The sequence below is a fragment of the Chionomys nivalis genome, chromosome 6 (genome assembly GCF_950005125.1).
Source record: "Chionomys nivalis chromosome 6, mChiNiv1.1, whole genome shotgun sequence".
Classification (NCBI taxonomy): Eukaryota; Metazoa; Chordata; class Mammalia; order Rodentia; family Cricetidae; genus Chionomys; species Chionomys nivalis.
The window spans coordinates 41,526,094-41,537,344 of NC_080091.1; the positions used below are offsets into that span (position 1 = coordinate 41,526,094).

Below are 11,251 nucleotides of genomic sequence, written 5' to 3' on the forward strand. Positions count from 1 at the left end.
AAGGTGATACTGGGTCCTCAGAGGTTGACAGTTTATAGTGACCATTACGACTGTCTAAGACAAATGGTGCTTCCTCAAAGACTTCCTAGACGGTTTGGCTGTCCAGGTCCAGGATGGAACTGCTATTTCACCAGGTTCACATTTGATTTCTAAGCAAGCATGAGGCTGGGACAGCCATGAGTGAGTGGGGGAGGGGACCTGGCCACCCATGTTCTCAGGGTCACCATCCGAGTAGTACCTGTCTATTTCCAGTTCTTTGGTCCCTGGTTGAAGATGGGAATAAGGGCTTGCTGTGACTCTCTGGGGTTTCTTCCCTGGAAGATTGAGTCTCACGTTCGTTTGGGGTTGTCTTCTGAGATATGATGAAAGACCAGGTATCAGGTAGCTCTGTGCCCATAAAGAGCATTAGAAATCTGGTACCCAGTGGGGCATGCCTAGCAGAAGTTCTTGAGGGACATGGGACAGGAGTGTAGGAAGTCAGTCGTTCCAGAGAGCACTTTGACACAGGCCTGTGGGCCTCAGAGGAGCTCCTCTGTGTGGTCTGAAGGACGATGAGCCTCTTTCTCTGGAAGAGGGACACTGGGTGAGAGAGAAGTCAGCAGGCAGAGGTGCCAGTTCTGTAGCTCTTCCTCTGATGCCACTGTCAGTTCTGGTAGCAGTCAGCACACAGATGCCATTCCCTCAGCTTCATAGAAAGAAGCCCAGTGCCTAAAGATGCCAGAAGCTTTCACTAATTTATCTAAGGGGTGGTTTTTGAGCATCCACTATGTGTTTGGCTCTACTTCAGAGCTGGAACCATAGGGATGGCAAAACATAGCCTGCCCTGTGAAGCAGAATCCATAGAATTGCCCTGAGATCATATGATCAAGTACATCCTTGCCCTCCGAAGCTGAAAAATCTGTAGAGTTGCTCCCAGTGTGTGTGCTTGCATACACACACATATATACATACACACATGCACACACACATGCACACACATGTGAACACGTTCATTCTCTCTGAATATAATTCCAAAGCAATGTAAACTGTACAGGTTGATGCTTGATATGTGTTGGGCAAGGTAAGAGAAGTCTTGCTAATGGGTCTTGTTCTCAGAAACCTAGTCTGGACCTGAGTAGAGAAGCAAGACCCCCATCCACGCCCTTCTGGAACCCTGAGACCTGAGGAGAGACACCAAGCCTGAGAGACTCTCCCCTCCCCTCCCCATGTGTACAGAAATGCCACCTACTAGTGATAGTACCAGCCAGGTGTGACTAGGGCCCAGCTATCAACGTGTGTGTGTAGACACTCACCGAGCTTGACAGGGATGGCTCTGTACTGATGGCAGACAGAGTTCCAGGAGAGAGCAGAGCTGAGACTGTCTGATGGCCACAGATTGCCTCTGAGCACAGTCAATGCCCCCCCCGGAAGCCAGAGCTATAGAAGTATAGGTGCCACCAAAGGCAAGCTGCGTGGCTCCCACAGAAGCTCTGGGCTGTGTGCATCCATCCGCTTTCTTCTTCCCCTGTTGTGTTGGAGGTCAGTGTGTGAGACACTCCAGGAGGCACCAGGCACATCAGATGTGCTGTGACCTTGAGCATCTCCTACTCGTTGCTCAGTGGAGAGGCAGATTTGTATGCAGGTCCCTGTGAGCGAAGGCAAGGCCCTGTAATGTCTACACCTTGCAGGGAGAATGAAGTCAGTCAGCTGAGGCTGAAAAACATCATGTCTGTTTTGTGTTCGTGCTCAGGACGGGGCAGGTGCAGGGGTGAGGCTGAAAGGCTAGGTGACAGAGGCCCAATATAATGGGGTCAGGGCAGCGTGGATGAATGTATGCATCAGTGAACAAAGAAATGGAGAAGACAAAGAGGGGTATGCATGGGTGAGTGGGGGTGAATAACTGGAAAGTTGTGGATACAGGGATGGGGGAGTTGGTTAGTGGGTGTGTGATGGATAGAAGATAGTTGTAGGTGCATGGCTTAGTGGATGGGTGTGTGGGAGATCGATGGATAAATAGGTGGGTAGATTAGTGTATGGGCAGATGGATGGAGGAATTGATGCTTGGTGGGTATTGATGATAGATGAATAGTTAGATGATAGATAGATAGATAGATAGATAGATAGATAGATACATACATACATACATACATACATACATACATACATACATACATAGCTTAGTGGCTGGGTGGGTGAGTGGATGGATAAATTGGATAACTGATGGCTGTCTTAGTGGATAGGTATAGATACATGAGCAGAAGCATGGGTTAGTGTCTGGGTGGGTAGGTAGGTGAGCAGGTGGGTGGAAGGATAAGGGAGGAGACAGAAGTGAACAGATGGGCAGCCAGAGGGACACGTGTGTCACATGAGTGTGTTCAGACTTAACTGAATTAGAGGAGGGAAGGAGGGAAGAGCTGCTTTCGGATTACCTTCAGGGTTGACCTCTGGCCTAGTCCTAGCCTTGCAAAGCTGTAAACCAGCCTTTGTATTCTCAGACACCTTCTCACCTGATTCTTGTGAATTGGAGAAGGTAGAGTGGCATTTTCCCATTATACAGATCAGGAAACTGAGGCTCCGAGTTGTTTTTTTTTTTTTTTTTTTTTTTTTGGTTTTTTGAGACAGGGTTTCTCTGTGGTTTTGGAGCCTGTCCTGGAACTAGCTCTTGTAGACCAGGCTGGTCTCGAACTCACAGAGATCCGCCTGCCTCTGCCTCCCAAGTGCTGGGATTAAAGGCTTGCGCCACCAGAGCAACCTACAGACAGTGCAAAATACTTGGTGAATTTGGCTCTGGCCCGACACACTACACATCTGTCATAGCTTGTGGTGTTTACAGAGGACCCTTGTCAAGTCTCCACAGAACATTCTCGCAAGTGGAGGAGCATTCTGGAGCCCTGCGTAGCACTATGCTGTAGCGTGTTGGCTAGTGTGTTACCCGTGGCTATACGGAATTTTGAAAGCCCGCGGCCTGGGTTACTGGAGTGGGATCTCACAACCTGAAGAGCCCCTGGCCTGGATTCTTTGGCACAGATGATGGGGGTATAAAAATGAGTTCTCGGAGTGGCCACAGCTTGTTTGTCCCTGTGCCCTTGGCCAGCTGCTGAGAGTCAGTGCTGGTGTATTAGCCACATTCGGTGACAGCCATCGAGTCACAGGAGTCATGCTGCCCACCCCTCTGCGTCCCTCCATTGACCCTCCCCAGCAGGTCTATGGGTAATTAGCCCCTGTATGTGGAAAAAGCAGAGGGTTTATTTTCACCCCCCAAAATTGGTCTCTCCCTGGAAGAGACAGGCAGCGCGGGGCGGGGAGACACAGAGTCCTGATGTCTAGGATGGAAGTACTCAGTTTACAATTTTGGCCCTATCTTGTCAAGGTCCTGTAGCCCAGTCCCCAATGTCCAAGCTCTCTGACCTGGTGTCAGTTTTGTCCTTGGTGGTGCAGGAGGCAGGGCGCTCCAAGAGACGGGCAGGGCTGAGCCCACCGCAGGCTGCAGGTAAGAAGCCCGCCTGCTCTCCTCCCTGAACTGAGCCCTAGCTGGGGAGGACCCCAGAGCTTCCAGACACTGCTGTGTGCACAGGGTTGGGGTAGGTCTTGGCAGGTCCTGGAACATACCAGCATGCCTTGCATGGTTTCTCTGTTTACTCCTGGGAAAGGGTCAGTCCAGCGGGATGACAGATTGCTGCCCAGAGTCTCCTTGGCCAGCTGTCGTGAGGGTGTGAACTCTTGCTCCAAGTGGGCTCGTCTCCGGGTGTACTGTCGTTCTTGGCTGTTTCTTGTGGACTCCTCCCAGTGGCAGAGTTCAGGGCTGGGCAGGCAGAAGGTAGCTCAGAGGAACAGGCAGGGGAGACTTCGGACTTTGACTGTCTGAGTTCATGTCACTCTCAGCCCCCTCCCCTCAATCCATGCTGGCTCATGACCTCAGAGCAAGCCACCTCCCTGAACCTCAGTCTCTCCATCTGTGAGATGGGCCAAATTCCAGTTTTGAAGAGTTCATGTTGAGAAAGAAGCAGTGATACCCAAGAAGCATGCAGCTGTGGCTGGCACCAAGGGCTCTGAGACTGAGACCTCTGTCCCTTCGGGGTCCCCCTCACAAGGTCAAAAGTATACTTATCAAATCCAAGTGAAAATGTGACTTCGTCTGAAAATGTGACTCCATTTCCCCTGGTTGGAGGTGTGGCTGGAGCTGCGAAGAGGTGTCACTTTGCTCGGGACACACCCACCTTCCGGGCCCTGTCCCTGAGGAGGTAGCTCTAGTGCATCCTGGTCCGGGAAAGATGTTCATTCTGTTGTCCTTTTCCTTGGTTTTCTTTGACTTTGGAGCATGATGTAAAGCAGGGCCCCCAGGACAAACATGGCGAGCTGCCTTTACAAACGGATTTTTCCCTTCCAGCCACCAGGCGATTGGAGGTGGAGGACAGCAGCTTTGATCAGGACAGCAGGAAGGTAATGCAGTGGGCCACGTTGCTGCAGGGTGGACAGCCCCTCCGGCTGGAGCTCCAGTCCTCTTACTCTGCCCCTGGGGTCCTGGGAGGCCCAGGGTGGGAGCCACCCCCACCTGCCTCCTCCTGCACTCGATATGAGCACACTCTCTGCTAGTGTCCTAGCTCTGCCGTGCAGCCAGTCATGGTTGTGGGACTGAGGAAACAAACCCAGTACACTCTGGGGTATTTGACATGAAGGTTCTAGAACAGCTTGGCGGGTGCTTTTTATAAATGGCCAGAGAGTAGAAGGTAGGAGACCTTACTGATATACTTCTTTGATGTGGCCATGCTGTGAAAACGGCCAGAGAGGATGTGAGGGCAGGGGCATCACAGCAGCAGGCTGTGGGCAGCATTTGGCCATTTCTCCAGCTGCTTGACAAACTTGCAGAATGTATGAACGAGACACCCTTAATAGCAAGGCTGGTATTAAAAGCAGCGGGGTTGGCTTATGAGCCAGATGTACAGAAGCTACTAGAAGGTTCTGGTGAGGTGTTTTCACCATGGCAGATGACTTCAGTGTTCCCATAACCTTCTGTTCCTCTGCAGAAGACTACCTGGCTGCTTCTCAAAGGGGATGCAGATACCAGAACAAATTCTCCAGATCTGGACAGCCAATCTCTGTCCCTCAGCAGCGGGGCTGAGCGGGAGCCTCTGCCGAGGATGCCTGGGGACAGCCTCTACTCACGTGAGTGGCTCCTCTGATGTGTACTGGACACTGCCAGCCAAGGGCCCCTACTGAGTGGGCCACCAAATCTCAGCTTTCCTCCCTGAAAACACTAAAACCAAGAGAAAGCACGTAATCCCAGCATTTGGAAGAATGGGGCAGAAGGATTGCTGTGAGTTTGAGACCGGTCTGAGTTACATAGGGGGACTCTGTCTCAAAAAATAAAAATTAAAACCAAAATCAACCAAAGAGCAATCAAATGTGAATCAAGCCAGCTAAAGAAAGGTCTGAGCCCCAGCCTCAACCACTACCTCTGCAGTGAGGCAGCTAACTAGTGTGCTCACAATGCCCCCTTGTGGCTTTCTCCTAGCTGACAAGAAAGCAAAGAGAACAGCACTCAGCCTCTTTCCCTGGGTGGGTGGGTGGGTGCTGATGTGGTCATGGTCAGGGGGTGAGTCCAGACCTGGAACTGGTACAAGGCACTGTCCTGGTCCCTATGACATCCTGAGCAAGGCACTTGGAGATTCTAGGAGATATGGCCTGACATCTCAGGCAACAGCAAGCCTTGGGGGTGTTGTGAAGTCTGGCTTGGGAATGATTCTCAAGAATGGTGTAATTGCCCATTGCGTTGTTCACTGGAGATGCTGTAGGTCACAGGCAGAGCCAGCACAGGATTGCAGGCAGACTCAGGTTCTCCCAGAAGCAGTCTCTGGTATCTGCTGAGTGGGGCGGGGGGATGGGGGTGGTGGTGGCTTGTTTTCTGTGGCTATGGTTGGAAATGGAGGTCATGAGAATCTCCATGGTGTGAAAAAGCAGAACAAGCACCTGGCGTCATGATGGCACCAACTCTGAGTGTAATCTGCGCTCTCTGATGACTGACTGTGATAGAGACCAGAGCACTAATGCTGACTCATTAGGCCCTGGGCGTGCAAGAGGGTTTTGGCTGGCCATCAGTGAACAGTAGGGCTGTCCCCACCCACCTTCCCTCCTGACGGTGGATGGCACTCTCTGACCACTGTACACCAGAGGTGCCCTGCAGCAGAGAGGAGTGGAGATGCAGCCGGCCAGACACTGTGACTAATCGGCAATGGGACTGTTGTTACATGTGCGGCCTTTGTAAGCAGATGAGCTCCCTTGGGATCTCAGACCGTGCACACAGGCTGATGTGAACATGGGAGGGCCCCATAGGTCTGGGTCCTCCTGTAGGTTCTCTTAGGGGAAGAGCTAGCTGAAGGCGTGATGAGAGGAGGTGGAGATCCCACGTGCCTGCCCGGGCCTACTGGGGTGGCCACATACCCTCCCTTAGCCCTCTGTCCCAAGAGTCCCTGTCCCAGATGCTATCCTCCTTTGGCTGTGCACAAATGCTTTGTGGTACTTGAGTAGTGGAGGCCCCCCCACAGAGCAGGGCATAGGGCTGCCCTTAGCTCTCACTGCCCTGTGTGGTGTCTTGACATCCAGGCATTAGCTGGGGGCCAAAAATTTATGTTGGTATTTCAGGATGATGCTTTCCAGTTTCTGGTCTTTGCTCTGTTAGGGAAGTGCTGGGTTCCATTCCCATGACTTCACCCAGACTCTCCCCGTGTTGGCCAGCCTGTGCTCTCAGCAGTTCCCACTGGGATGTATGGACTGCCTGTGCCTCAGGACGGGGGGGGGGGGGGAGCAGGGATGTAGTGTGGGAAGAAGCCCAGCTACAGATGGTACCTCTCAGGGTCCCGCTTCTGCTCTCACTATGCTGTGCGGCCCGTGCATGTGCCCTCCACCCCCTGTGGTTCTTTCTCATCTGCAGATGCCAGAATGAGGCTGTTCATCCCGGGCACTTTTGAGTGGAGTGGTGTCTGTGAGGCAGGCTGTTCCAGGTGTCTTCAGTGGTCATTCCCACAGTGACAGGGACTTGCCTGCCATCCCATTCCTCTGCTGCATCCCTGCAGCAAGCCAACACGAACGGTGTGGACAGGAAGTAGCTGTTATGTGGGTGCACCTGGCCTGTGGGAACCCAGACACCTGTGCTTGGTCCCATGCCACCTGTTATGTGCCAACAGCCATGACTATATCCTCCTGCCTCTGCTTCCCTCTGGTGTCCTGACTTCAGATTTCTTGAGCAGGAAGCCCACAGGGTCTAGCATTGCACCTGTGCCTTTACCTCCACCCCAGCGGTGCTGCACAGTCCCACAGGGCAGCAGTTCTATGCCAGGCTCTACTGCCCTATCAACGGGCATGTGTTTTATCACAGATGTGCTTGCATTCCTTCTGTGTCCTATGCGGGAGCTTCCTGGCTCTGTGCGAGTGTTCATTAATGTCTTCTGAGTGCACAAAGGGGGACAAGGTTGGCTTTTCTCATAAGAGGAGGGCTTGAAGGCCTTACAGAGAGACTCTAAGCCCTGAGTCTCCTCCCTAGCTTGCACCCTGTGGACACATGTCCTCTGGGTCCCACATTCCTGACCTTTCTTGTCCTATCCTCTCTTTTGTGGTCTCTTATGCACAGATGTGAATACAAACGTGCACACGCAGATACAAGCATGATAGTGGTTTAATTCAAGTACCTGGGCTGTAGAAGACACTGCCAGGGGGTTTCTGTGGTCCCTAGCAAGGTCCCAAAGTTTCCAGAGAGTAAACCCCTCTTTTACATCATCAGGTTGAGAGGAAGGTGGGAGGAGTGGGTTCGGGGTGGCATGGGCCTTGGGGCTTGGAGACAAATGAGTCTCTTTGACTTAGCATCCAGGAAGTACAGGAAAGACCTCAGCAGAGGCCACTTCACCCCAGACTGGCCTGTGCCTTCACCGTTGCTGTCATCTCTGTGCCCTCCAACATGAGGCCCCTATAGAGCATGGAATGATGAAATGTGCCCGTCTCTGCTTCTTAGCTCACTGTCCTCCCTCTCAGCCAGTCAGCAGCAGCCAGCTACAGGACAGGTTTCTGTGACTCTCTTCTTCAAGGAAGGAAGGAAGGAAGGAAGGGTAGGTGGGCCACACTTTCTCTCATCCCTTTGACCCCCCGCAGAGTTCACAGTGAGAAAGAGCTGACCCGAATTCCCTTGCCTGTGGTATGCAGAGCAGGCTCCTTATGACCTGTCAGTCTCCCTGGAGTACTGAGGGGGACGGCCAAGCGCCTGGTGGTAGAGCTGTGACTGACATCCCTAGGCGGCAGAGTCCACAGATATCAGAACTGGAAGATCTTTGGCATTTTCAGCGCCAAATCAGGGTCCACATGGGCAGGAGCAGTCCAGGCACCGAGCACACAGTCCTTGAACACTTTCTATGTTCCAGCCCTGTTCTAGGTGTGGAACCAGAGCAGGGCCTGAAACAGAAAAGGCTTCCTGTCCCGTGGCACTGCAGTGAGGTGGGGTGAGTCAGGTGGCATATGCAAGCCAACTGCTATGTGGCTTGTATCATGGGAATATAGAAGTCCTTGGGGAGGAGGTCACTGTCCAGCAGGCCTCAAGATGTGGTCCCGAAAGCAATGAATGCTTGGGAAGGGATGATCCAGCTGAGGGTAAAGGCAGGGCTAGCAAACTGTGTGGCCATGTCATTGCTACCAGCCCCCACCCCACCCTGTGCAGTGACAGCCCCAGGGGACTTTAGTTTTCTCCCATGATCTAGGACCTGGATGGATGAAAGGTGATAGCTGCCAGCATCTGCATTAGCGAGGTATTTGGGCAATGCATAGCATATATGAAGGTTTGGAGAGTGACTTCTGCAGAGCTTCAGGAAAACAGACACAATGGTATAGGGTGAGAGGGACTAGCCAGACACAAGATGGGAGCAGGCATGGCTTTCAGGAAAGAACTGAAGGCAACTAATACAACCAGGAAACCCAAAGAGGAATGGACACAGAGCTCTGAACCTGTATCTGGGCCCAGCAGGTAGAGCCCTAGCAAGGCACTCCTGAGTGACCTTGGGTCCCTAGCAAGCCTCCATAGTATGAAATTTCCTTATATGTAACAACAAGAATGATCCGGGAACCTGCAGGATGAGGGGCTGGCACCTGGGCGTGCAGTCCTGTGAGGACGTCCAGGTGGAACACTCAGACTCATATGCCAGGCTGCAGCGAGCCTGCAGCTGCCAGCTCAAGCCTGTTCCACCAGCGTCTGCTTCTACAGCCTAAAGCACATGTGCTCAGGGCCATTGAGTGCTGCTGTCCAGAGCTGAGAGGAGCTACCCTGTACAGAGCAGGCAGTGGCAGTCATGTACTGGACCCCAACAAAGGCATGGTGGCCTGCTGTGGCTTGTTGGTCAGTTGTCAGAAGAATGTTCTCCGGTGTTGTGAGAAGCCTGCACTGCTCACTGCACCGGGAACACACCCTCTCGCTCTCAGTCACATGTCTTGAGTCTTCAGTGGCTTCCCTGACCTCTTATGAGCCACTCTGAAGGAGGACAGAGCCAAGAACAAAGCCAGCTTCAAGAGCAGTCAGCAGCATGCTTTATAGTGGCTATGGGTGGCCTGAGAGCTGGTGTAGGAGTTCGTGGTTAGGCTAAGCCTGGGCCTAGCCCAGGAGTTAGCAGTGTGTCCAGTGCCTAAAGGGCCTGATACAACCTAGGATCATAAGCACACAGCTGGGAACTTATTGGGGGTCCTCTGTCCTCTGTACCTGTCCCTTCTTGTGCACACCCACTTCTCAGTCATATCCACATTTGGCCACACTCTTGAAGGCTTCTGACCATATCAGATATGCAGGTCTCTAGAAGGCCTGCTAGGGTCATTTGATCTTTATACGGGTCACTTGATCTGCCTAGGCCCCAGCTCCCTTGTGTCCAAGGCACAGAGGCCCTTGAGCACAGAGATGGCACTCTGAATGTGTGAAGAGATTTTAAATACAAAATTTATCTGTTCTGTTGTACATGGGACTCTGGGACCTTTAAAAATCACACAATAGCCAATCCCCCCCTCAGAGAGATTGAATGTGACAAGACCTAGATAGCAACTCAGAGGACAGGAACACCCGCGGTAGACACACCTGTCTAGCTTTCGCTGCTAAGTATACCTGAAAGAAGGGGCTATAGCAGAGCAAGCAGCCACAGGATGGGAAGGAGGAGGAGGCTGGAAACCCCTGCAGTGTCACGGGTTGGGATGGAGCCTGCAGGGAGGAGGTCCAGAGTTTATCACTGGCATCTTCTGCCTCCCAGCTGGTGGGACAGACAGACAGGCAGTTCTATCAGGGATCGTGGTGGGCACTAGCAACCCCAGGCAAGTTGAGAAGAATGGAGTAGCTTACAGATCGGCACTCTGTAAAACATTGATTACAGGAATCAGTCTATGTGCCCGGCCCTGCGCACTGGGCCCAACAAAACCGTGGTGTGCCAAAATGTAAGACTACCTAAGATCCCACCTCCTGTCACAGCAACCGAATATCCAGGACTCAATCAAAAGCTGATTTGCAGCACCCAGAACTGTGGCGTTAGTATTGGAATGAGAAAGAGTCCCCAGACCAGAACACTGGAGAGAACTGGTGTTGACATCATCTGACAGGGATTCTATGACATCAGTCATAAAGATGCTTCAGTCAGCAGCTGTGTCGAAACTGGAATAGAGAAAAGGTCTCATGAAAGAAACACAAATTACTTCAAAAAGGAATCAACTGGGACTTGGCATTGAACTGAAAAGTAAAATAATGAAAAACCTGTTGTGTGGGTACAGGGACAGAATAACTGACTCCCACAGTGGGCGTCAGGATCTTCGTTCTGGTGTGGACAACGGAGAGAAGGAAAGCAAGCACCAGGGACCTGGGAAATAGTTGCTCGTGTTGTGAATTCCCTGAAGGGGAGAAATAATGGGTTAGAAACATTCAGAGCGACAATGGCTGAAAACATGGCAGACTTGGCAGAAGATGGAAGCCTGCAAGGTCATGTGACCGAGTGAACCCCAGAGAAGATCAGTCAGAAAGGTCCACACCAAGACGTGCTTCTGAACACTAAGGTTTTAGAAAAAAAAATCTTGAAAGTCCACAGTGAGGAGAGCAATGTCATCTCCAGGAAGCCCTAGTTGGTGGCAGCTGACTCCACGTGGAAACAACAGGGACCTGAAGCGAGTGGCATGTCTTCCTGTGCCAGTGGGAGGTCTGTGAGTTCTACATTCAGTGGGAATGTACTCCGGGATGGAAGGCACAGGGACCTCCTCAGGTGGGGGAAAGCTGAGA

At 52.1% G+C, this 11,251-nt stretch overlaps 1 protein-coding gene across 14 annotated transcripts in view; it reads left to right on the top strand.

Annotated features, from left to right (window-relative positions):
- The window catches only part of Ablim2 (actin binding LIM protein family member 2), a 121,812-nt gene that overhangs the window by 92,162 nt on the left and 18,399 nt on the right, over nucleotides 1–11,251 (top strand). For 9 of the 14 annotated variants that reach the window (XR_009057243.1, XM_057771490.1, XM_057771486.1 and 6 more), the window contains 3 exons: nucleotides 3,350–3,469; nucleotides 4,367–4,419; nucleotides 5,004–5,142. Coding sequence is in view for 13 of the 14 variants with exons in the window: in XM_057771490.1 (XP_057627473.1) it covers nucleotides 3,350–3,469; nucleotides 4,367–4,419; nucleotides 5,004–5,142 (312 nt within the window). In the remaining variant the exon portion in view is untranslated. The remainder of the gene's footprint in view (nucleotides 1–3,349; nucleotides 3,470–4,366; nucleotides 4,420–5,003; nucleotides 5,143–11,251) is intronic. The other 5 variants (XM_057771499.1, XM_057771497.1, XM_057771492.1 and 2 more) reach the window with 1 other exon arrangement.